The sequence below is a fragment of the Lichenostomus cassidix genome, chromosome 2 (assembly GCF_008360975.1).
Source record: "Lichenostomus cassidix isolate B80296 chromosome 2, HeHo_3.0, whole genome shotgun sequence".
In the NCBI taxonomy this organism is placed as follows: domain Eukaryota; kingdom Metazoa; phylum Chordata; class Aves; order Passeriformes; family Meliphagidae; genus Lichenostomus; species Lichenostomus cassidix.
In genome coordinates this window covers 67,788,939-67,816,104 of record NC_139482.1, presented here as the reverse complement: position 1 = coordinate 67,816,104, position 27,166 = coordinate 67,788,939, and the positions used below count along the sequence as shown (strand labels likewise).

Sequence of the window (27,166 nt, the reverse complement as noted above, 5' to 3'; positions counted from 1 at the left end):
TTAAATACTTCTATTTATTTTTTTCATTAATACAGTATTTCATTCCCCACAGATGAATAAAAAGAATCACTGATAAGGTATTTATCAAAGAGCTATCAAAATAGGGTGCTATAGAATCAGTTGCTTCTTTTGGAAGACAATCTGCTTTAGTATAATTCAGAAACATCACTGATTCCTACAGAAAAATGAATCTTTTTTCTCCCCAGTGTAAATATCCGTGATGGATCCAAGGCACATAACAATATATTAATTTCATGAACCAGGTTTAACCCAGTACTCAGAACAGAAATATACCACATGAAAACGTGTAAGAATTATTATTTGAAGAGAAAGTTTATTAATGATGAGGGCAGATTAGGATACTGCCAGATGCTGAATTATTCTACTGGTGAAGATTAGAGTTTTGATTTCTTCTGGAAGAAGCTGACAATAGCATTTACACATTCATCAGACAACCACCTCTCCGTCAGGACTTCACACTCTCTGCTGTTGACTGCATGGAGCTTCTCCTTTTCCATACTTCGTAACAACTGCTTGGACACTGCCAAGGACTGCAGGAGAAAGAGAGGAGCATTAGGAAGGTAAGTGTTCCATACTTTATTGCTTCAGGAATTAACACAAAACCCACACTGGAATCCTAATCCAACTGTATTAACACCGCATCTCTTAGCTTTTAGTCAACCTTTTCACTGGAAGTATTTATTGCATTTAATTCCCAAGACTGCTAATAAGGTGGAGAAGGCTCATGGGAAGCAAACCAGCAGTCCTCTAAGTGCTCATAATCAGAGTAGATGGGCATAAGAAGTGAAACCCATTCAACTGTCTGCAGTGTCAATGCAATCCACATAATCAGCAGCTCACACAGGTGTCTCCTCCTGTCCAACGTAACATAAAACCACTGTGACTTCAGTAGTCTTGCAAAACCTACACTAGGGAGCAAGATCACTGGATTCAGCAAAAATTAAATCCACCCAGCATCATCTTGAGCACCCAGAGTGCACACAGTGCACTTAATATTGCAGAACCAGTGGTAAGGCTCTTCAATATAAACAATTGCCAAAATAAAAACCTAAGAGAAGCCACCCAAGGCACTCACAGAGACACTGCACAAGTGGATTAATCAGTTAATTTGTAAGGCTTTACAGCCACTGCATCTCTGTGGACAGTGCATCGTCTTAGATGCAGACACAGAAGAGAGGGATCTGTTTCCCAGCAGCAGAGGGACAGAGCTGTGCTTGAAGGAAAGCCTCATTATTTCAATTAAGGATGAAGTGAAACCAAGTGACAGGATAGGTTTGACAGAAGAACTGGGAATGCTACAAGGCTTAGAAGGTGGAGAAAAATTTAAAATACTGACATTTTTGGGGAGGCTTGCATAAGCTTCTAATCTTGCCCAAACTTCCTTCTGGAAACTGCTGTCAGGGAAGACTTCAGTCACAAGTCCCTGGGCACAGGCTTCTTCTGCAGTCAGCTTTTTATTGAAAAGCAACATCTCACTTGCCTATGTAAAAAAAAGAAAGAGTGATTCAACAAGACACAAGACTTAAGTAACCTGACAGGGAAGCTGCATGCTTCCGTATCACATTCATCTTACTCTCTTGCTTGTTAATATCTGCCCTCTGAAAACAACACAGAAACATAGAACAGATTTATTATTATTATTGTTATTAAGGACCTCCAGATACTGCCTACTTCAAAGCCCCTGCTTGAGCAGGGTACTCAGTCCCATCATCCAGGCCATAATGAGGAGGTTAAGCAAGTATTACACCCAGTTTTAACCCCTGGGCTTCATCACTAGGGACTGGGCTTCAGTTCCTCATTCCTCCTGTTCACTAGGACTGTACATGTCTTTTTGAGCAGAGCTCCAAGGTTGCAATCTGAAATTACCTCATCATTAATGTGTTTGTTCACTTTTGCAGTGACTCCAAGATTTCTACAACATGCACTGGCAGGCTGTGTCTCACTGAACAGACTACTCTTGATACCTGGATGTCTATGAAGCACTTGCTCTACTCTTTACAGATTTAAACCCTGCTCAAAAAAATACACTACATTAATGCATGAAATATCAGCTAAGTTTTTAAAACTACCCAGGTATTTTTCTGTGGGATATCAAAAGAAGCAGAAAGGATTTATGTTGTTCAATTTGGATTCTGCCTCTTCATTTTCTTTCTCTTTTTTTTTTTTTTTTAAGTCACTATTATTTAGTTTCCTTATTTCTAGAGCAGACAGAGAAAATAAGAGTATGGACAGACCACACTTGCTCTCACAGTCAGAGAAGACCACCACACAAAGGTCAGATGATCCCACAGGCAGCATATACAATCTCACCTTGGCTAAGCCCATGATTTTTGGAAAGAGGTAAGAGGAACATCCCTCTGGGCTCTGCCCAAGTTGACTAAATGGGCTGTGAAACGTAGCCTGGAAAAGAAAAAAGGACAAAATATAGGAAACCTTACATCAGAGCATGCAATTAAAGTACTAGGATTTAATTTTCATTTTAAAGCTTGTACTGAGACAGAGTTCACCAAACACATCTGAACAGTTACCACAATAGGTTTCAAATGCCATCTGGTAACATTGTTTCACCCTCTCAATGCACCCAAGAGCTGACTTCATATAATTCCATTCCCTTATCCAACAAATCCAACAACCCTATTGATGAAGTTGTATTATTTGAATACAGCACTTAGAGAAACTAAAGTGTATATGCCAAATCTTTACAGAAAGGATGTTCACGCACATCTGCCTGAAAAGTTATTAAATACATATTCCAAATAAGTGTGTAGGCAAAAAGCATTTTCACCTTTCTGAAGGCACACCAAGTTTATTCTTCTCCTGAAAAATTCAAGTCACTGAATGTTCTTTCCCCAATTTTTAAGCAAATCTAGTAAGAGCCTGTGGCAGAAACGCAAGGAGTCATACAAAATAACACCATAATTGCAAGTTAGAACTGAACACCGAATAATCTGTTATAACAGAGAACAATCAACTTTGAGAAGGTTTCAGTAAACTAGAAGGTAATAGGAAAATTCTCATGAAGGACAACCTCAGTGAAAGGCTAGGTTAGATCCTATAGAAATCATCCAAGAACTGTTACTAAGGTTACAAGCCCCAGTGCAGGTAGGAAGGTACTAACAGACTCCAAATAAAGAGCTTGTCATGGACTTTAAACACAAATACAGAGAGAGTGAAAACTATGTCAGACAACAAGTATGAAACTAACATAAGTATGCAGAGATTTTAAAAAAAACCAAACAAAAACCACAAGGCAAAAATAAGATGCACTATATTTACAGCCAGTAAAAGGAAGTTCAAGTATGAATTTCAAGCCATTCAGGAAAGAAGGAAAATATTAACAAGACAAAACATTTCATGCTTATTTGGCTTAAACTTCAACTAAGTCTATACTAACTCATGGCTGTAAGGAGATGATATGCTGAGGGGAAGTGAGTAGACTTCCAAATAGCCTTAATAAAATGAAGAGATATGAGTAAGAAGATAGTATTGAATACGGAGAAGTTGAAGTTTTTGTCAGGAATAACTTGGTATGTAGCATATGACAGGGAAAACTCTTCTACTGGCACCTTTACAGTAAGCGATCAGGGGTTAGCTCAGATCACAAGGATGCAAATCAAGCAGCACAGTGGGATGTCACATCAGAAATACAGCCTGCAGAATGTGGAGAAGTTCTTCTGCTCCACTTCACATCAGTAAGACATGAGCTGGAGTGATGTGTCCAGCTTGTACCACTATGCTTAAAGAGACACAGAGCAACTGGAAGGAGTCCAGAGGAATGTGACTGCAGGCCACATGATGAAAAGCTGAACAAATAGCAGCTGTTTAGCTCAAGAAAGGAAAAGCCTGAGAGAGAGAAGGTAAATTTGAGATATATCAAACAGTCTAAGTACACCGATGGCTAAGGTTATTTTAAGGGAGGATGACAATAGTCTGTTCTTTAAACTGAGGAACAAGAAACAATAGGTTCACCCTGTAGCAAAAACAGATCATATGAGGGGCGAAAGAGGGAGAATCCGATACTGTTCTAGTAAAAGATCTATGGACCATAATTGACTGAACAAATCACACACATTAGACAAGCACGTCAGGAGTGACACAGTTGTAAGTGATCTGGTATGAATTACTTCAGCCAGTTCTGAACTTCCATTACATAATAAACTTTTGTTCTCCCTTTCACACCTAAAAGGGGCCTTACAAACATCATTTCACATCAGCTTAGAAGAGAGGCTCTTAGAAAAGAGCCTCTATGCTGGAGTCAGAAACTTGATAAGCGTAACTACAGCACAGGAAATTCCATGCATGTGAACCACTGGCTGATGCACCCCTGTGCTGGTAATTAATACAGGCAGGTGTTCCTTGACCTGATATTAAAAGTCCTTAGACTTTTCTGAAGTTATTTTTTCTCACAGATTACCCCAGATCAAATAATATTTGATACAGGAAGAAACTTAAAGACTGTCTTGGGTACTTACTCTGTCAGAAGCATAGACAAGGTCACACAACCCAAGGACTGTCACACAGATTCCAATAGCTGGGCCATTTACGACTGCAATCAGTGGTTTAGGAAAATCAATAAAATGACCCACAAAGTCTCTAGAGAGAAGGGAAAACAGAAGATGTAAGAGACACATCTCAAGTGGTTTTCATCCAATATAAACAAATTTCAAAACATGTCATTAGACACTGCATAACAAAACCCAAGGGTTAGACAGAAACTATGTAGTGTATGGCTTTTAAACCTTTCAGAACTGAATTCTGACAAAATAAGAACTATTTGAAACAGCTGCATTTCCTCAGCAACTAAGAATCAAACATGCACATGTCAGCAGAGCTTTCCTAGTTCCTGTTATCAAGTTATGGAAGTGTTTTCTTCTTCAGCTACAGTTGCTGAATACAGCTCACTGACAAGAGTCTTCTGCCTATACATCCATCCCAACTCCACCCATGGGATAGCTATTCCCTTCACAGATTCTGTTCTGCAGTGAAGCCCCAACAGGCACCAACACTGTGATGTTACCACAACACAGATTTCCCTGGTGCTTTTCTGCAAAGGTTCAAGAAACAGCATTTGGTTCCATCTGACAGCTGCTTCTCCATCCAAGAGGTGCAAAATGCATTCTCAAAATAAAACATTTTCCAAAAGCGAACAGTGTTGTAAGAAGTCCATTTCTCTGGCATCTCTGCGCACTGGTTGCAGTGAAGCACTGTGCTTGTGTAATAGTAACAACACAGCAAACACAAGAGCAAAATGAAGGACCATAAAGCACATGAGACTCTGCATTGTGCTGAACACCCAACAAAACACTGCAGGCTGTAACACTTGCCAGGTACCACTGAATAACGTCTTCACAATAGGCTCATACTGCATCTTTATCACTTTGAGGGGCAACTGTGACCCACAGACAGCTCACCTAAGCAAAAGCTGCAAAACTGAGTACTGTACTTGCAGTTCGTCTTTAAAACATAAATCAAAACCACTGCTTTTTCTGTGTATTTTAGCTTTTCCACCAATTGCAAGTGCCTGAGGGAACAATCCAACTTGCAAGCAACTCTCAGATGTAATCATACAGAAGTAAAAGAGAAGACAATATCTGCTTAAGTAGAGGGAAAAAAAAAACCAGCCCCTTGTGTCAGATGATAGCCCTGATCTTCTTGGCCTTAGAAAATAAATTCATTTAACAGGTAAATTCAAACTTAAAAGGCAGAACCAAGATCTCAGAATTACTGGGCAATTTTGAACAAGTTCATTACATGTGTCTCCATTCAAAGAAGTCTGACAGTGAAGGTTTTTTGGCATTTCCTGCTAATGTAGACACTGTTGGATACCAAAAACCCCACAATTTTTTCATATACAGTTAAAACAATGTTTTTGTCATTATATCTGCATGTACTCTGGGGACTAAACAATGAAATCAAGTCTTTAGCTGTAATCACAGTACTTAAAGACTTATATTAATCTATTTATTTCATAGAATTTGTACCACTTCTTCCTACATGATCTTTGTGTTTATGCACATGGAGAGCCCTTAGACAAAGTCACCTAAATAAATGAATCCTAGCATAACTGGGTCCCTGCTGTTGTGTTTGCTAACAATGCCTGCAAATTCTATTTTACCCTTTACAGTAACTTATGCATATATGAAACCAAGATGTTCTACTTGAGTAATACTGCTCCATCTTTTGCCATCTTCTCCATTTCACCAGGCTGGACATTAGCGAAATTATTCAGATCATTTCCACTACTATAGTAGTCTCCATTTCCTGCAGAGAACACATAGAGGAGTAAATGCACCAATGGTTTCTGAGTAGGAAACAGAAGAGAAGCTTTCATTTATTACATTTATAAAATAATTTAATCCTGAGTGTCTAATATTAAGTAATTAGAGCGATTTTCACAAAGAATACACAGTATCTTAAAGGACATCCATGGTTTAAAAGTAAGTTTTGACTGTCAATTTGTTGGAAAAAAAAAAATCAGTATAAGGCCAAAGAATATTTACTGTGATAGGGAAAATTACTTTTCTTCTTTTTCTGTAACAGTGTCAGATGGAAAAAATATTTTATTTCTTTCCCTGCATATTTCCTCAGAGTTTGCTTTTTTCTGTCAGTTTGCCACCATTCAAACACTTAGATGTGAGAAACCGTTTTTTTAAACAGGACTATGGAAATGTAAGTTGCATCTCCCTTCACCCACCTGCAAACTGATGAATGAATCAAAAGTAGACAGAAAAACATATTAAATATGTGGTAGAGTTTCACATTTTTTATGATCTATTTAGAAAGAGGCATAGCAGTTTAAGGATAAGACTTGACAGCACTGCATTGACATCATTGTACTGGAAAATGGGTTCTTCAGTAACAAACAGATAAGCTGGTACTCAACGTATAAGTCAGTTTGAGGCACCATCAAAAAAGCAAGAAGCATTTAAAAGCTAGACTGCATGACCTAATTGACTAAATCACCCTATGTTCCATGAGAACATTGACAGGATGAGACTTACTTTACACTGCAGTGCTCTTATTCACTGTGTGAAAAGGAACAGAAAGGTTTGTGCAGAGGTGTTTGCTATTGGTTCACAGCTGTACCTGTCAGACATTCCTGCTCCAGTTCTGTGAATCACCCTGCTTATCTTGTAAGGGCTCTGGTGCCCACTCATTGCTACCAAAAGGCAATTCAGCATCCTGGGAATGGGAACCAGGTGCAGGAGAATTTGCATGCCAATTACCTCAGAGTAAACAGGTTTAAGTCCAAATTCACCTTGAATTCACACTAAGTTGCCAGCTAAAACTCAAGTTTTGTCTTATTTCTTAAAAAGACACTTTCCTGCAATGAGGATGGGCCAGACAGGCAGCTACTCAAAAGTAGTAAAGCTCTTAGGAGTATTGCATGTCCATCTTCTCAGCTGAGAAAGATGTTTTGATGGAACAGCAAGCTTGCTTAAGAATTTGAAACACCAGCTTGAAGAAAATTCGCAAAAACACTTTGGAAAATCTTTGGTCTATAATAGAGGAAAGAATTTCCTCACTTAATTTTATCTTAGTCTAAACACAGGTAGGTATTTCATGTCAGTACTATACTTTGGTATAACATAAAACATACCAGTAATAACTGCTATGGTAGAATCATTTTTTCCAGCTTCTTCAAGAGCTTTGATAATTTCTCTGTACATCTGCATAAAAGGAAAATCAACAAAGTACAAATGTGATGCTGCAAAAGAACATAAAAATGAGATTGACACTGACAACATGGAACTCAAGAGACAGATTACTAGTGCAAATCTAAAGGACAAAATAAGATCCTTTGGAAAAACAAACACTGACTTGAAACAGCTAATTTTGATACAGCTATTTAAGTGAACAAAGTAACATACTAAAGAATTAGCAGCAGTGGGGTGAAGACCCTGCTCTGGTATCTCTGCAGTTGTGAATCAGGATTATCATGATGCTTCCAAAGGAGGGACTGACTCATGAAGGTAACTGTGGGGGAAACACAGGATCACCTACACATACATGCAGCAGTGCTGAGATAAAGGCTGCACAAATGCTTTGTTATACTCAAGACTGCAGTCAAATCTTGCATCCAAAACACAGGCCAGTCTTTCTGCAGTTTGCCATCCTAATTTTGTGTAGACCATAATCCTACATGAAGTTTGAAAGAAATCAAGAGACACAAAAAAACCTATTCTGTAAAATTTTAGCTGAATGATTTCATTTTGAACTGGATATTTATTCCTTAGGTTGTCGTTGGAGTCAAAATACTAATCCCTCATCAAATTCTTTCAGACCACCATGCTTCAGTCAGTTCTGCTAAAGCAGTAGTAAGGACTCTTTAAACATTTAAATAGCTTATCCAGAAAGAAAAAAAAAAAGCTTTAGTCCTCCCAAGTTCATTTCCTCACCTGATGGTTGATGGCATTTTTCCTATCTGGTCGGTTAAACATTATCTTTGTGATATTGTTTTTGGTAGTAACTATTAATGTTTCATAGCCATCATGTCTGCCCTCTTCTGGAGAAGCCTCTTTCTTCTGGCTAGCAGATTCTGCAGAGACCAGACTTGAGACAAGTTCAGCATATTTCTGTCTGGCGTTATCCTGCAATAAAAGAAAAGAAATTAAAAAATAGGGAAGAAAAAAAGAGGGGAAAAAAAACCCTTTAAAAAAAAGGAAGAAGAAAATAACACACACAAGATCATGAAAAGCTAAAATTTAAATCTGTTACAGTATTAATAAAATGGGTGGAGGGGCAGGTGAATGCTTCAGGACAAAAGAAAAGTCTGCACAATAATATATTCCAATTAGGGGTATGAGGAGGGGAACACGTTGTATTTGAACACTGCAGAACATGCTTCAAGTCACCTTAAAAGCAGCAGCAATAGCTTCACAAAATAAAAATGCATATATGCTGGAATGATGACATTTATTTTGCTGGAAGAGTGCCCCCATCCATGCCTAAGATTATCAGAGACCTCTGTCATATTCCCAGCATTTACACATTTCTATGGATCTTTTGTTTCTGCTTTCCAGTCAGACAATTTTCAAAAAAATTTTTATTTTAGAATATGTGTTGCTGAAAATAAGAGCACTGAAATGTATCCTACAGCATTTTAAAACTGCTTGAAGACGATAGTTTTCATTTAGCACTAACATGACACACAGGAGCCTAAAGAATCATGTCTCTCTATTTCTAAAGCAAGCAGTGATTTAAAAGAATTTTAAGTACTTGGTTGTTACAACCTATTGGCTTGAAAGGATAATATACTTTGAACAATTCTATAATCCATAATTATGGAGTAGCACAAGAAATTGTCTATCCACTCTCCACTCCAACTTGAAGACCTAACTCTTTTCCTTAAGTGTTTCTTGACTACTCCGAAAAGCTGCAGGGCCATCTCAAAAATAACCTCAAAAACCCAAACTAAACAAAAGATCAAAATGCAAAACCCTGAAAACCCCAAAGCAGAACAATATGTTACATTCATGAAATTATGCAACTGTGTTTTCTTAAAAAAAAAATACAAAAAGCCCCCTCTATATTAAAGAATCTTTTTGACTGAGCTCACCAAGTACTAGTGAGCAGCAGGCCTGATGCAGCACTGCCACAGCTCATTTGAAAAGTTTGTTTCTTTAATTTAATAGCAGCTGAGGAAACTGTGGTAGCTGTATGCAGACTTACTAAAGCCTGCCTGAAAAAGGAATGCTTATGTATCTCTGCATCTTCATTCTTCCTGCTTGCTTCACTTGACTTCTCTAAAGGTTATGAAAGATATTAAAAATGTCAAGATATATTGAGAAAGAAAGAATGAAGAGAGGCTCTCAATACACCAATTTTTTCTAGTCTTTTACTCAACAGCATAAAAGACTGACTTTTTAAAATTACAAAGTTATGAATATGCTGAATTCAGAGATTTGGGTTTTGTTGTAAGAACTGAGAAGCTCAATCCATCTTTCTCAAAGAAAACAGCAGAATAGACCATAATGCAAAAACTACTACTTTTATTGGAAGTCACCACATAAGATCTCTTACACAGATACAAGCTGGTAGTAATAATGTAAATGAGGCTAAAAAAAACCACACTAAAAAAAATCTCCAAACATCCAAACACTGAAGCAGAGTGAGGAATACAGTACAAAACATTTTGATGGCTGAAGCAGAATTGCTCAACTAGCGTGTAGTGTTTTTAGTCATCAGTCACTCACTTAAAGACCAGGCACTTCAAGATAGAGTAATCTACAAAGTATCTAAGTGAAATTATAGGATTTGTCACCTGAGACAAATTGCCAAGAGAGTTCCACGCATCCCACTTGGCTTTCTTGACGAAGTCCAGCATACCTGGCTTTGGAGCATTGCAGGGACCTTCAGTAGCCTGAAAAGAGTGTAAAACAAACTTATTTAAACCTTTGATTAAAGTACAGATTATTTGGTAGAAAAGATGATGACTGCTCTGAATACTTATCTGATTGGGATACAGAATTCAACTCTGAGACAAAAGGGATACCTACTGGTTTGAAAATATTCTGACAGTTCATATACCATGGCATTTTCAGTGTCTGCTATTTCCTAATATAATGTGGGGCTTCCAGAAGCACCTAACCACTAGACACTGGTTTCCAAAACACCCATGTAGATGAAGTTCTCCTGGCTCAAAAACTCTGCAAATTTTATACTTAAAAATAATGTTAAAGACTTATTAGCTGTGTGAAGAGACTGTTGAATAGGATCTCTTAATTTGGATCTTACTTCAAAGTTGGTCCTGCCATGAGCAAGGGCATTGGACCAGTTGAGCTACAAGAGTCTGAGCTATCCTGAAGTATTCTATGATCAATTCTCCTAAAGAAAAATAAACTATTGGAAAGAAATATTTCAAGTGGGAGGCAGGAAAGAAAGGAAGAATACATTTATGAGCTCATCATTATTAATTAATAAAGCTACCTGGAACAATCGGCTGCCTTTAAGTTTTTATTTAAATGAGCTACTGATTGCCTTTCTCAATATAACAAGCCTGTACTGACCCTGCAGTCAATCCTGATTCAAAAATACTTCCCCAAATACCAATACAAGCCCTGCTGTGGACATAAAGCTATTTCTACAAAGGTCTCCTTTCATGCTGTGGTAAAGAACAACCTTCGCTCAAACTGTGGAGGAACACTTCCTTGAATTCAAAATAAACAAACAAAAAAAACCTACAATGATCATACTGGGAAAAAAAAAAAAAAAGAAAAAAAACCCAAAAATCAACTTCAAATGTCAACACCATTATATTACAGGCCCAGCTGACTGTAGATATAATAAATTTAACAGGCAGCATACAGCACCCTCCCTTTTTCCTAGGCATAAGCCATTTTCCAAAGCTGAATCAATATTATTATATGGAAGGCATCACAAAATGGATGTAATTTTGCTCTATTTCTTTGAATAAAGGTTTCTATGCAAAGCATGAAAAAACAGGTTTGGCTTCTCTCAGAATTTAGATATTTCAAGGGGTCGACGTTACAAGAACAGAATTTGAGCACTTAAAATGAAGAGCCTGTTAAAACACAATACATTTGAACAGCCTGTATTTTAAATAAATGTTACAGGTCCATCCCCTCAGGTTAAAAATGCTCCTTACCAAACAAAATAAGTCAAGTCAGGCCTACCTGTTTAAACAGAGCATAGAGTTTCAACTTAGTTTCATTCCCAGGATCCTTTTTCAAAAGCTTCAGCTGCTCTTGAGCCTTTTGGAAGTCCTTCTGGCTGACCTGCATGGTGGCTGCAGTCATGTGCAGGTGAATCGCTGGAATGCAAACAGCTTGTGTTGACCTGGCAGTAAGTGGGGGGAAAAATCCCATTAATTGATTTTTGTGAAAGACTAGAGAAGAAACAAATATGCTGCTTTTTAAGACATTTAAAATAAATGTGAAACATTTACACTACACTAATCAAAACAACAAGAAGAAGGATATTAAAAGTCACAAGCAAGTTGCTGTAGAAGTTTGCTTTTGCTGCAATATAATTAACCTTTGGAAATTATTTATTTTTATTAATTATTTAAATCTCATCCCCTTGTACTCAGCACCTTGAATAATGCATTCAGTTCTGGGCCCCTTGCTACAAGACAACATTTTGGTGCTGGAATGTGTCCAGAGAAGGGAACAAAGCTGGTGAAGTGTCTGGAACACAAGTCCTGTGAGGAGCAGCTGAGGGACTGGGGTTGTTTAGCCTAGAGAAAAGGAGGTTCAGGGGGATCTTCCCACTCTCTACAGCTGCCTGAAAGGAGGCTGTAGCCAGGTAGGAAGTGGTCTCTTCTCACAAGTAACAACTGACAGGATCAGAGGGAACAGCTTCAAGTTGCGCCAGTGGAAGTTTAGATTGGCAAAGAGAATTTTCCTAATATCCAGATGGGTGGTCAGGCACTGGAAGACTCTGCCCAGGGAAGTGCTGGCATCACCATGCCTGAAGGTATTTAAAAGATGTGTCTACGTGGCATCTGGGGACATGGTTCAGTGGTGGACTTGATGATCTCAAAGGCCCTTTCCAACCTAAATATGATTAGCAGCTTTATATGTCCACAAATTAAGAAGAATATGCAGCCTGTCTGCTCTTTGTAATCTTTTCAAGTGAGTGTGCTTCTAGCTAGAAACACTTCAGTTTGGAAGTCTGGTTCTCCAATCAGGGCAGCACAAGTGAAGAGTAATTTCAAAATATACTTTGGAAAAGTATAGTACAAAATAGTACAATCTATAAACTAGCTTGTAGAAACTTGAGGAAAAAAAAAAGCAGTCAAAATATTCTGGGAGAACAACTTTCCACCAGAAAATATTAATTCCATCAAAACCTTCCCCAAAATACCAAACCTAACCCAACTCTATAATGCTTTGCAAAAGCAGATTTACTTCAGTCAAGTTTGGAATCAAAAGCCAAGAAGTCTAATAATTTTGGCTTATTTCAAGAGGGCAAAAGCATGTGGTCACTATTTTTAAAATGTTTGCAGTTTATGTATGAAACTTCCTTCTCTACTCTAGCAAAAGAAAAAAAGCCCAACTTTCCCCATTCTAACTTACAGACACACCTGCCATGTTAGAATATCATATATGCTAAATTTCATAATCAGTGTAATTTCAAAAATTAATGAGTATCTCAGATGGAGACTGACAGAATGCTAAATCAATTTAATGTTAATATTTCAGTTACAGAACAATAATTTTAAAATCATGGAAATTCTGCCTTTTTTTATATGGACCTAAAGAGAATTTTAAAGAAATTCTACTGCCTACCTCAAAATTATCCTCATAGCTCTTATTTCTTAAAGAAATTGCAAGCCTAAAAGTTGCTGGCAGAAAATGTGAAGAATGCCAACTGTGTCCCATTAATTTCACTCCTCTTTCCTTTTATGCAGTTAGGTGGTTTAGCTACCTTGTAAAAATGTTTGTATTGGGTTTATATCCTATTACAGTCCTTCTGTGTCAGTAAAAGCTAAGTTCTGGTATTTTGGAGATACCAAGTCTGAATAACAGACGTGGAAATAATATTTTCAGTTATACATAGAAATTCTTTCAAAATGAAAGAATGTCAGAATCGGCTTCAAAATCTTATGCCAGTAGAAAGAAACTTATCTGAACAATACAAAATTTAATAGGTTATCAGAAAAGAAAGGAACAGAAAGTCCTTTTACTTAGGCTGATAAGGCAGCACACCCAGACAAACACAGAGTAAACAACTGTCACTGTAACCAACATTCAAGCTGGTGTGTTCAGAAGACTCTGTCAGAGTTCAACAAATTCATTCCTTTAACAGTCGGGAGGTTATTTTGCCAACTTGTGGACTTCATTTCCAGCATTAATAAAAGACTATCAACAGGAAAAAGTGCACCTAAACAGATATAGATACAAGGTTTTAAATACTGCATCTTTGATTAGTCTGTCCTGGAGTCCCAGAACACAACACTTTCAGACCCTCCTCCCAAACATGTTCTTGAAGCCACATTTACAGGAAGAAGAAATGAGAGTGCAGGAACAGTAGTTTTGGTTTGGCTTGTTTTTCCCCTCCAATTTTGTTAGCCATCTTTGAAACTACTTGCATGCTACTGTCCCCAAGATGATCTGTGCATCTGCTACAAATTTTCTTGTCAGTCTAGGCAGTGACTGAGGCAGATCATGTTTAAAATTGGAGATTTGGGTTTACACCATGGTTGACAATCTGGATTTCACTCCAGCCTGGCTGGGGCCAGTATCATAAAAAGGTTTTAAGAATCTCTTTTACATACAATTTGATAATAATCATAAATTAACAAGATTGAGGATGAGCAGCTGGGGAGAAGAGAATGCCATAGCAGCCAGTCTGAGGATATGTACACACATATATTTATGGTAAAGATTGTTTTGGGGTGTTTTTTTGCATGTAACAGGACACAGTTCTCTTCCTTATTAAGGATGCAAAATAGACAAGTTCTAAGAGGATGAGAAAACAATTGGTTGAGTAAAAAAAATCTGGCTGGGGAAAAGCTGAATGATCTTTGAGTAAGTCTAAACTCAGAGGAACTTTGCTGCTTGGTTATATTCACTTTTGCTTCTTAGTTGCAAAATGTTTGGTTAAAATAGTTATCTATCCACTACAAATACTCCCATCTTTTATTCTTCTTTTCCTCCTTACCTACTGATTTGTAATAGGAGATTGTGCAACCCAGGTGTTTATTAAAGTCTATTTATAAGAAAAGGCCTTTTATTTTTCATTCTTCCTTGCTTCTTGTAGCTCAATTCACCACAGGATATTAATGATTCACTCCATTCCTTCTGCCTTCTGATCTCCAGACATTTCCTACTCATCAGAGATTCTCATCAATTCTTGACATGCTAAGGTTAAGCTGATTACTATGATTTCTCTATTAAAATAACAACAAAGAATGAAAACACAAGGGAAGAATTAAGTTATTTCACAATTAATTCATTTTGGGTAGGGCCTTACTCTTCAGAGGCACACACAAGCAGGAGGAACAGAGCTCCTCCACACCAAGCCGGTAAACCAAAGTGAGGAGATGACCCTACACCTCTCAGCACACACAACAGCGCTGCCACCTCTGGCACTGCATAGTGGTGCCATGCCACAGTCCCAAGGACAGAGGAGCAGGAGAGGCTGCTGCAGCACAAGGATGGAGAAGCAGGAGAGGCTGCTGCAGTACACTGTGGGACAACTTGCTTCCTCTCTGTGACACTGAGCCCTTTTTAGTCACTCACTGAGCAAATCCATGCCCCATTTTAGCAGCCACACAAGACTTTGCAGAAACCACTCAAGGAAGGCAGAGAGCCTGGAACCCGACCTACAAGCTTGTAATCCAAGCAGAAAAAGAAGCCTAGGAAAGGCAATCAAAAAACCCTCTGTACTTCCCTTTCTCATCTACTCACTGCAACAAAGCGAAATAATTTCCTTCACAAAGCTTCCTGTTTATTGCCCTGCGCCCAGTTAGCTGCCACTGCCCCACTGCTACAAATTACCTTTGCTGTAGTGGCACCCACAGAAGAGTGGTGAGGGCTTGGCAACCTCCCCCAGGTGGGTAAAAAGCCAACTCCCACCAGAGAGAGAAGCAAGAGGAGTCACGACTTGGCAGAGCAGTCAGAGTCCATGACAAAAGCCTGTGCAAGATCAGTCACTGGGTACTTCGCAAGTTGTACACTCTGAAAAAAGAAATAAATCCTGGGCATCACTGCCTGAACTTGAAACATCCAGGCTGACAGTAATTTCATATTTATTCCCTTGCTTCAGACATCTCTTTGTTGCCATTCAGTCATTCAGGATATCTTGGTGGATCACCATTCATCTATTCACTCTACCTGTTCACTTAAATATCTCTTATCTCAACAGACATTCAAATGTAAAAATTAAATTTACTATTTCAATTACACTGAAAGTAATTTCTCACTCTTTATACAATTCACAAAAAGACTGAAAAGCCTGTTGAAGGCAGGCCTCTCATTTCTCTGGAGCTCTGTCACTTGCAGAAGGACTTTTTTTAAGAGTTAAAAACACCAACATTTTGTAAAATACTGAATGTTCACTTTCTAACATTCAAGGCAACATAGCAGTTTCCTCATAAAGGTTAAACAGAAGTCAAAAGATGTCTTTGCACAGGAAACATCAGACACACTCAGCAAAAGAAAGGGATGGATATACCTGAAATCCATCTTCCATTTACTTAGTAAAAGTTTTCCTTTAAACGTTAGTAGATCCTGGGGAAATTAAGCACATAGAAAAGCAGTTAAAAATCCTATTAGGATTAAAGCAGCGGGTGGTGCTAGATACATGTGGGTTTAAAACTCCTGACAGAAATGGAAAATGCTCCCTTTACATTATTTTAAGTAGCTTTAGAGAGACAAGGTAGGAAAAGAACAGGAAGTGTTGTTAGACAGAAGCAAGAAGTACATTAAGCTGTCACTTGGATGAATCCTGGAACATCTTTTGTCCATTATGTGTAATCCTTCAGATAATGTGTACAACATCTCTTCTTTGCCATGATCACTATCTTGAGGTGCTGTCATCCTTTCCATTGCTCTTTCCACACGTTCCTCATGCAGAACAGTGAAGGGCATGGTAGCCACCCCTTGCCATTTCGCAAACACAAATGGTATTACAGCATCATAAAGTGGCATTATTTCTGCTCATGTTCTTTCTGTCTTAAGAGAAAATTAAATGAAATACTGGTTTTCTGCCACTATTGTTTAAAGAGTTGTATGGGTTGAATTTTGTTGGGTTTTTTTAATTATGACACAAAGCAATCAATTCCCACAAGCCTCAAGGTGCTACGTAGTTACAACCTAAAACAAGCTTCTGATTGCAACCCTCTCCAGAGTCTCTGCAAAGAAGAGGCAACACACACTTCCCAGCCCAGTCCACAACTGATTTGCAGGCACCAGCCAGACCTTCAACTGTTCTACAAGGTTCAGGAGCCTAAAACTTATCCCAAAAGTTTCACCTGCTTCAGCACCAGCAAGTACTGCTCTTAAGGGTACTGCAAAGTCACACAGGAGAGCAAGCAAATGAGACCTCCTTGCTCCCTCCCTTTCCTCCTTCTCTTGGAACACATCCATCCACAGTCCCAGCAAGGAACCATGCATGCTCCCTGCCAGTGTGACTGGGGCAGTCCTTGCCTGCTGGTGCCTGAACAGTACCACTCCAACCAGTTTCAGGCTTCATTCCCCCTCTTTCAGTAGCACTTCTCTCATTTTGATGCTCCCTTAAAATTATCCTGATTTTCCTCCCCAGAGGGGAAAAGGGATCTGGAGAAGGAATAGCAACTTTGGATCACTAGTTCAGCTACTTCAAGGGGTGCAGGAGCAGAGCTGGTGGGAAAACTTGCCCCTACTGGTAGTTGCAGCAATTGTTAGGAAATGAGGTGTGTGAGAGGAATAGAAACCTGTATTTAAACTGTAACTCTGAGAAAATGAGTGGACCATCTGAAAAAAGAACTTTAACCTGACACACCAACTTCTCTCATTCCCCCCCCAAGCCTTCATATCAGAATCTCTACCAAGATTAAAAAAAAGGAAGTTTGATTACCAAATAATGACAATGAGCAAAGCATCAGCAGTACCATACTTCCTTGATGACCAGGAAAATAATGTTATTGTTTTTCCATATTGCCTTTCAGTATTTTCTCCATACAGTAAATTTAAAGTTGTACTTCACCTTATTTTGCTGACAAGAGGAAGCTATTGCCTATGCTGTTAACATAAAAATGGTAAGAAAATTTTAATCTGCAGGTTCCCCAAGTTATCATTCATCATGCCATTGGTTGTATTCTACTGAATCCAAACAGATAATAATGTAACATTAAGGACTCATAAATTTTTTACGCAGCCCGAGAATTTATACAGCAATATAAGAGCTTTCCCCATACAGTTTGAAGTGGAGCAGGCTCATTTCTGCCATTTCTCTCCAGTTATTCTCCCCATACAAGCTACCAAGACCTGAACTAGGAAAAAGAAGAGGCACCTGACAATGCTAAAGCAAACTGAATGTCCAGTGGCATGTTTGGAACACTCATTGCTCTTTTGCTGTTGGAAAATAAAAAAAGGAGAGGTATGGAGAGCACAAATGGTAAATTTACAGACAAAAGTTCAGGGTAGTTTCTTCTGGCTGTAGAAGAAAAGCAACCCTTTCTTTCTTTATGCCATCTTATTACAGGCTGCTCCTGAAGAAATTCAGATCATTTGCCTAAATACACTTTTTCTCACCATATACTCTTTTCAAGGTTTTTTTTTGTTGTTGTTGTTATTGCTACTGAATTATTTTGGTTTTTGTGTATGCCTATTAAATCAATACGATGCCTGTTGCTGCTGTTAGACTTTTAGCTGCAAAGCACTCTTCCTCTAAGTTGTACACACAGATTTTCTTACAAATAGGAGTTGTGTAGTAGGCAGTGACATTACAATATTAAAAGAAACCTCAACTTGACAATTTTTACACTAATAAAGGCAAATTACTTCAGGCTTTTATTTCTAGGTCTGTCCTTTCAATTTTCTTCTCTTATACTGGGAAATGTGGCGAAACCACATGAATACCTTCCTTTGCAACTTCTGTCATCATTAAAGAGCCTGTGTCTACTTCCACAACCATCTCAAGTGGAAACTTCTCCCCATTTGTATACACTGCTTTCAAGAGCCTCTGCCTTTAGTTAAAACTAAAACAATTCAGAACACGGATGAAATGTCACAGAATCACAGAATTAACTACATTGGAAAAGAGCTTTGAGATCACAGAGTCCAACCTGTAACCTAACACCACCTTGTCAAATAGACCATTCAGAAGATAGGAGGGAGCAGAGCCAGGACAGCTGACCTCAAGTGGTCAGTCATATTCCATACATTGCAATGTTATGCCCAGTGTATAAACCGGATGCAGATGGCTGGAGGCTGCTGATTGCTCCTTGGGTCCAGCTGGGTATCAGTCAGCAGGTGGTGAGCAATTTCACTGTGTATCACTTGTTTCCATTGGGTTTTATTCTTTTCTCTCTCCCATTTTCATTACAATTAATATTAGTAGTAGTGGTATTATCATTATTATGTCTTGTTTCAATTATTGAACTGTTCTTATCTCAAGCCACAAAGTTTAGCTAGCTATTCTTTCTGATTCTCCTCCTCACCAGGAGAAGGGAGGTAGTGAGTGGCTGCATGGTACCCTGGCTGGGGTTAAACCAAAGCAGTCCTTTTTGATGCCCAATGTGGAGCACAAAGGGTTGAGATAACAACAGATTAGTCCAGAGCATGTTAGAACAAATTTGTTAAAAGCATTTATAAATTAGTTTAAAGTTCCTGGTTACAATGCTATTCTCTTTGCTCAGAGTTCCTGCATATGTGCTCACAGTCCCTGTTTCATTCGCGGGGTCTTATCAGCATCAGAAATCAATGCATTTGGTTCATTTGGGGAAATACAAAGTTTTGCTAACCATGGCAACACCATGAAGGAGTTGATGATTCAGTAGACAGAACTCCAGCCTTCCTAAAAAGCTGTAGGGCAACAACTAACACTTCCTGTTCCACCATCATAGTCCCTGGCAATACCCCACTATACTGCAGCATGGAGGAACTAAAATTTATTGCTATAAGGCAAAAAGAATGTTTCTAGTGTTCTCATATTTCCAATGTATCTAACCAGCAGAAAAGACCAGTTCAAATACTCTATAGCCAATTTACTTACTGCTACTTTAATAAACAGAAAGAAATGGAAGTCAAATTATTTCCTCCTTTACTTTAGAATGTTACAAGAGTTGTTCTAAACACAAGTTTGGTGTATAAATCCTTATCAGCTTTTACTATTTTACACTCCTACACTATTTTGACATATAAAATCTAGAGGATAATTATGTGTCTGTTGGCAGACTGAAATGCTGAATCACTGTTGTTTAGTGCAAGTGATTCAGCTGTGCTTGATAGTTTCTTTTTCAATATTCAAGAATAGCTAAGAATGAAGGCTCTAGAACACCATTCATTCAGATATGAAATGGTCTGATCTTTGCACTCTATACAGGCAGAGTTTTATTTCATTTATTCTCTCATCACAGATGCTGGGAGGAAAACCAGGATAACTTCCTGAAATCTCCACAAGAACTCTCTCTTTCCAGCAGACTTAAGTTGACTGGATATGGTGAATGACTAAAGCATGAGAGAACCTTCTGTATATCCTCAGTGTGAGTAAGACATCTCTACAAGCAGGAAGATTTACAAACAGATATCATCTGAAACAATTCCAAAGTTAAAAGTAAGAATATTAGCAGAAAAAATATACAGCTGCAATACTCATATATGTGACATTTGCTGAGAATCACTGACAGTTTATTGCAGCATTTGGAGAGCAGCAAACTCAAATAGGTTCCTTACACATCCTTATCCAAGGTGACTTAACAAAAACTTATGAACAAATACTCAAAATAATTTTGCTGCTAATGGAGAAGGGAAAAAGCCATTTTGATTTGGCCTGCAGGGACAAAACTTGTTTGCTATATGGAGAGTAAGGAAACATGTACTTTAATGTTAAAGGCTTATGGAAAATGTAGATATGTTTCTTGACAAGGATACAACCAGCTGCTGGAGCTTCCACCCACATGAGAACACCCACTGCCACTCCTCCTGATTCAGTGCAACTGAATCAGGGAAAGGAAAAATTTTGTCTGAAGCTTACTTTAACTCCTGACTCCATGACACCTAGATACAATGTGGGTGGACACAAAGAACAGTGAACAAGACAGTAGCAAAGAGGTATGTGCCAATGGCTTATCCTGTCCAAATCCAGAGCTCTTTCAGACAGCTCAGAATTAAACACTTTAGATCTAAGCATAAAGCAGCACACTGCTCTTGGTTTTGTCCGTATTTCCTGCACCAACAATCAAACAAACCAACAGGTTGTCTTTAAGGACCTGGGGCAATTTACTCAACAAAAATCTGATAATCTGAAATGGAAATTATACACATTCCAAGGTACTTCATTTCATGTCTTACTAAGACAGTGTAAAAAAGCTTAAATTCTAGCATTTAGAAGGCTGCACCTAAAGCAGCAGCTCCCAAGACACAGGTCAGAGGATCATGTTAAACTGTGCTAGTCATTAGAGGAGATGCAACATGGGCAGAGTCATATTGGCTTCTGCTATCATTGCAGAGATTATGAAGAACTATTGGTTTGGGAAAGTGGCAGACAACCCATATAACTTGGCAGTTCTTCCTCTGAATTTTATCTGGCATCTTTCTGGCAATTAGGAAAAACAACACAAAACCAAAGACTCTTTTGTTTCAGAAACAGGCTGACTATACCGACATGTTTGAAGCAGTAAGCATTTTACAAGCATGTGTATCATGGTATGAAATGACAGCATATTTGAAATTAAAAATTTACCATTTAATGGTTAGCTTTTAAGGACCAAATTATTCAAGAATTATTGGCCATTCTATAAGCTATATACCTCTTACACCAGACCTTACAACAGAATAAATATTATCAGAACACCTTACCAGAAAAAGAGTAGCCACTCTTTTGGAGGGCCAAAGAATCAGCAAAGAATCCATACAACACATTTCTATTACTCAATAAATCATTTTTATTCCCAATTAAGAATGGAATCCCTTTTACTCAACACCGGTGAGGCCACACCTGGACTACTGTGTCCAGTCCTGAGTTCCTCAGTACAAAAGAAATAAGGTCATATTAGAAAGAGACCAGAAAAGAACAATGAAGATCATTAAACATCTGGAGCATCTCACATATGAAGAGAGTCCTAGAGAACTGGGATTGTTCAGAAACTGTGCTCCAAGACTTCCAGACACCTTGCCTTGATATTAGCTATGAACTGTGAAATCCAGCTCAATTACAGCTTGCTGCTCTGGATTACATTTTGTTGATTTTAACTGCTGTGTGTATTTCCATTCAAAACAGTTTAAAAAGGAGCTTAAATAAGGTCATAAGCTTATCAAGACATTTTTCTGGAAAACTATCCAATCATCTCACCACTACATTTTGCCTTTTAAGATGTATTGGTAAACCAGCATGTGCAAACCCCTGTAATTAACTTGAGTGTTTGTAGAAAGAGCCTCCCATTAAGAGATTTAGTTGTTAATTTTCCTTTGACTAGCTAAGTCCAAAATTCAAAACACAGTGGATTAGTTTATTCCAATAGTTTATTCTATGCTTCAGTATCCTGGCCCTTAAAGGGAAATGCAAGAACCGTGAAGACCCTTTCTGAAAGACACCTTACAAATGTTAGGGGAAGCTGATTTTACCAGTATTTTGCAAAAACGTACTGCAAAAGTCAAATTGCACAAGGTGTCAAGAAAGGAAAGAAGGTGGTTTCCTTAGTATATAAAACAAAAAAAATATTACTACTTAAAAGGTAAGGAAAGTAGGATGAGCTCTCTAAACTTTCAATTGACCTGCACCGAGACAGAAAATACTAAACTTGGGGGGGGGAAGTTTAGAATTGAGGCAGTTATGTGCTCTGCTTTTTTTTCTGGTGGCCAGGCAAGGGTCTGTGACCCACATAACTTAGATCACAAACATCAATTAGAACTAGAGACCCAACCTACCAAAGGGAAGTTTGCAAAGATGAGCATGGTTATCTCCAGCAGGAGGAGCAGAGCAGAGTACTTGAGCACTACAGAATCGAGCACGAGCCAAGGAGAGCTGATAAATGGAAATCTGTCACAGAAAAAGACATTGGTTGATAGGGAATAGCAAAGAGCTAAGCAAGGCACACTAGTGCAGCCTGAAATGCAGCACCAAGAGGCACAACTTTTAGAGTCAGAAACCAAAACACAAGAGCCTGGGTAAGACAGCAACAGGGAGTAAAAAACATACTACTCAGGGCTTCCCTGGTGTAGGATCAGGGTATGTGTTTTGTACTATGGATAAGACACCACCCTTGTACATGAGACACATTTCCCATGTCAGTAACCCAGGAAAACTGCTAGCAGGTGGGAAAGTTGGTAGGCAGATGTTCAGGAGGCTGCAGGACATCTGCTGCCTACACCACACTGAGATCTTTGGGAAATGAGACCCAACTTGCTGACATCTGGGGAAAGGTTTCAGGCATAAAAGCAACTTCTACTGCTAGCACCAGAGGTTTTAGGACAGACCCACAGGAGACTGAGGAACGTTTGCAAACAGGGGTTTTTAGACTATAGTCTGATCTATTACTTGAGAGCAACGCTACAAAAACCCAGTCTTCCTCCTTGTAAAAGGGGATTGGATTATGGATGACTGCAGACAGTAGGAAAGGAAAGCAGCTACTGCAATACAGAAATAGGGGCTGGTAAGGGAAAAGTGGGTGAAAAATGACGAGGCAATAGTGTCCTTTACACTCAGCCAGCATAAGAATGTCACAACAAAGCTCCTAAAATTTGTATGTCCATACCCAGCCACAGCTATCTGAATAGGAGTGACAACAAGGACTAGACATTTTCCATTACAGGGATACAAAGCAGACTCTCTCTGAGGCCAGTAGGTCCTCATGGCCAAACTTGGGAAAAAAAAAGCAGAACAGAAAAGGGGATACCACCAGACTTACTGGTCACCTCCACGATGACAGCAGCCTTAAAGAGGTTTTCCACAAGGCAAGACTTACATATCCTCTGGGTGTGCTGGCACCCACAACTTTCCCCAAATGAAGGAAACCCTATTGCACGTCTCTAGCAGTGGAAGACTATTTACATGCTCCTCACATATTAAAAAGAAGCAAACAAAAACCTGTGATGCAGGTGATACACCATTAACAGAAATCAAGAAGTCTTTTCAGGGAATGACCTGGAATACTGAACTGCTTCTCACTGAAAGAGGCCCCTGAGCACAGTCATTTGATGAAGCAAGAAATAATCTCTCAGCTGCAAGAGATCAGTTCTTCCTCCATCCTCAGCAGAGCAGCTTCATCATAAAAGCACAATTTCAGGGCAAAGACAAACCCTCCGTGCCCTAAAGACCCAGGGCTTACATCTGACTGGCTTAGTGGGAAGCAAGGCAGAAAAGAGCTATAGCTCTTTTCTGTGGGTCTATAGGGCTGCAGTGAGATAAAAGAGAAGGTAGAAGGATTATAATATTCTGCTTTGCCATAAATGTATCAAACGGCCCTTGATATAATGACCCACAAATGCAACTGAACTACCAAGTAAAGGGTAAGCAATTCAGGCAGCAAGATCAATTAACTCCCAGGCAGAAGGACAAAAGGGCTGCAGAGACTGAATAAGGACTGTTGTGTGTGGTGCTGGAACTTACCAGCACCTGAGCTCCTGCTATGCGGGTGGGCTGTAAACATCCAGATGTTTTGTCATGAGATGATGAGAGGATGCCAAGAAGAGATTTGGAACGCTGCTCAAGAGAGAGATGGAAGTGAACTTCAACTCCTACAACTGCTTGCCTCTCAAACTCAAAAGCAGATACTACAGTAAAGAGAGATTAACTGTAAGCAGGAAGTACTCCAGGCACAGGGAAAGACCAACAAGGCTACAGAAGCAAGGAGAAGCCAACAGTGTAAGAGAAAAAAATTAACTGGTTTTCAATTCACTTTACTTAAAGACCAGCATTTAACAGCACTCCTCTGACAAAGGCTTTTCTGAGAAATAAAAGAGTACATCATGGAAAACTGGTCTTTGACAAGATCTGACTTCTTCTGGAGTTGCTGAAATACCTGTACCAAGGAACACACTAGGAATTGTGGGTGTGACTGTGTTACTGTCTCAGCTTGGCCAGGAGAGTGCTCTTGGAGAAAGACTGTGAGCTGTTGCCAACTCCATTTCCCTGCGTTGTGCTGCAGAGCTGTCTTAGCACATACAACTTAGATCCCTTCTAGACTTCTAGAAAATTGGGAGATGTCTTCTGGCCACTGACAGGCATTCAGTGCTGGAATCACACTACAGCTAGCCTGAAGGAAACCCCCAAAACAAGGATTGCATGGATGCAGGTTTCCCAGCAGCAAGCATTCAGAGCCCAGTGATCTGACATGCCCTAAGTGCAGATACAGTCCCACAGCAGCAGTGTTGTGGGGCATCCAACCTCAAGCAGCTGAGAGCAAGCAGTGCCAAATGTGTACTGCCCCAGTAAGACTCTTCCAAATGTGCATTTGTGTCAGCATCTCCCCTCTTTAGACAAATTTAAACTTGAAATATTACAGATTGAAACAGGGCAGGGCAAGAAGAGCCTGCGGAACTCACAGTTCCACGTCTGAAAGGATTATGAATGTCTTGCTTAGAAAAACAAACCAAAACAACAAAGTAAGAAGAATTACTGCTCTTTGGCTTTATATTTGTACAAGTATTTCTCTTTCAGTATTCCAATGATATAACTCTTTTTCCAAGTTCAGACTGCTTTCCAAATTCACTGGCACAGCAATGTCGCCTGTGTCCTTGATATAATTCTGTTTGCATACTGCTAATACAGAAAATAAAGCCCACCTGTGTGGTGCTCCAACATTGGAAAAAATGCACCATTTTTCTGTATTATATCCTATTAAACACTAAAAATATGAATCCATTATTGATAATAATCTATGAACTTATGTCACATACAGAACCTTACCATTTCAAAAACATCTGACTCCACCAGCCTAATGATGATCAGCCTGCCAGTCTTTTATGTGTTTTCCCAGTTTAGGACTGCTTTCACTCTCTCTCATTGTAACAACCTAGCTACACTAAATTAATATTATTATACCGAAAGGACTTGCCTAGTGAGTTTTTTTTTTTTTAAATGAGGGCAGAAGTCACACAATTCTCTTTGTTTCTCACTCTATCTTATGTAATGTTCATGTACTTACTTCAAATAAATTCTTACAAACTTTCGGTGAAAAATATTACAATTTAATGTATGAATGTCTTACAGTCTTCTGGTCAAGATGCACTCAGGCCTAATGGAGACACTTGGATACTTAAGTAAAATCATCTCACTTATAAAAGGGTGCATTATAACAGTCAAATTTGAATGCTGTTCACAATCAGAGTATCACATATCTTTAAATCTATTGGTATGACAACATCCGCTTCACTATTCTACTTAGGAACTTGTTTCGCAAGTATACTTAACACAAAATGCATGTTTTTCCGTCAATATTAAGCTATTTTTTAATGGGAAGAGGAAACTCTTTGACATATACTTTGTGATTCTTATTCATATACAAGCAATTTTACAGCGGAATTTCCAATTTAGCCATTTTCAATAAAAATGTAAATCATACAATTCCAAGTCTAATTGCAACTCAAGCCATGCCTTCTGCTTTCCACTGCCCAGCTAACACGGAAGGTACACAGCTGCTGCAGTGCACTCTCCTGCACATGACACTTTATCTGGAAACAGCTTAAAGGCAATAGGCAATAAATAAGTGTGCACAATATACTGAATGACTGTCTGGAAAGCCAGAACAGTGTTAGCAAAAAGGCCTAATTAGCTGTTGACACAATTAGCTTGGTTTTCTCAAGGCCAGGCTGGATGGGGCTCTGAGCAATCTGGTCCAGGGGAAGTGTCCTGTCCCTGGCAGGGGGGTGGAACTAGATGAAATTTAAGGTCGCTTCCAACCCAAACTATTCTATGACCATATGCTCCATGGGACTGATGAAGGAAAAGAAAGTAAAATAAACTATAGGAAACAAGAAAAAGCCGAAACACACACTCTTCCACACATTTCAGTACGGTTTTGGATGCCTCACCCCCAGCCTAAGCAACAATTTTTTTGGTAGTAAACCATTCGCCTCAGGAAGGCATCAAACACAAGTTTCGCCCTCCCACGCTGTGTTCGAACACTTAAAGGTGGTCGGCACGGCCCGAGGTGTCCCCAGCTCCAGCACAAAGCGACCTCGCCGCGTTCAGGATGAGAGCTCTAAGGCAGGGCCAGCCCGGGAACGCCAGCCCGGGAACGCCAGCCCGGGAACGCCAGCCCGGCTCATCCCGGCACGGCCAGGGCAGCTCCGGCTCTGTATGCAGAGCCCCGACCGGAGCTCAGTCTGCCCAGCCCCGGCACGGCCAGCCCGGCTCGGACAGCCCCGGCGCGATCGGGACTCACCTCGTCCCGCAGAGCGAGCGCCAGCACAGCCTCCGGACGAAGGTCAGGGCCGGGGCCGCCATAACCAAGGGAAGGGAAGGCGGGAGCGGGGAGGAGACGGCAAAGCCCGCCCCGGGGGTGGATCGCGGCCTGAGGGCGGGGCTGTGCCGG

General features: G+C 39.4%; 1 protein-coding gene across 5 annotated transcripts; it reads right to left on the bottom strand.

Moving 5' to 3' along the window:
* ECI2 (enoyl-CoA delta isomerase 2) lies at window positions 1-27,166 on the bottom strand. Of its 5 annotated transcripts, none has more exons than XM_085051983.1 (11): window positions 27,017-27,112; window positions 15,489-15,668; window positions 11,658-11,820; window positions 10,286-10,384; window positions 8,421-8,612; window positions 7,622-7,691; window positions 6,180-6,282; window positions 4,494-4,614; window positions 2,332-2,421; window positions 1,358-1,501; window positions 1-551 (listed from the first exon to the last, which is right to left on the bottom strand). In XM_085051983.1, the coding sequence occupies exons 3-11, from the start codon at window positions 11,778-11,780 to the stop codon at window positions 396-398; spliced, it is 1,098 nt and encodes a 365-aa protein (XP_084908109.1). In that variant the 5' UTR covers window positions 11,781-11,820; window positions 15,489-15,668; window positions 27,017-27,112; the 3' UTR covers window positions 1-395. The 5 variants fall into 5 exon arrangements, with proteins under 5 accessions (XP_084908109.1, XP_084908111.1, XP_084908108.1 ...); XM_085051985.1 differs by having other exon boundaries at window positions 11,658-11,794; XM_085051982.1 differs by lacking the exon at window positions 15,489-15,668 and having other exon boundaries at window positions 27,017-27,166.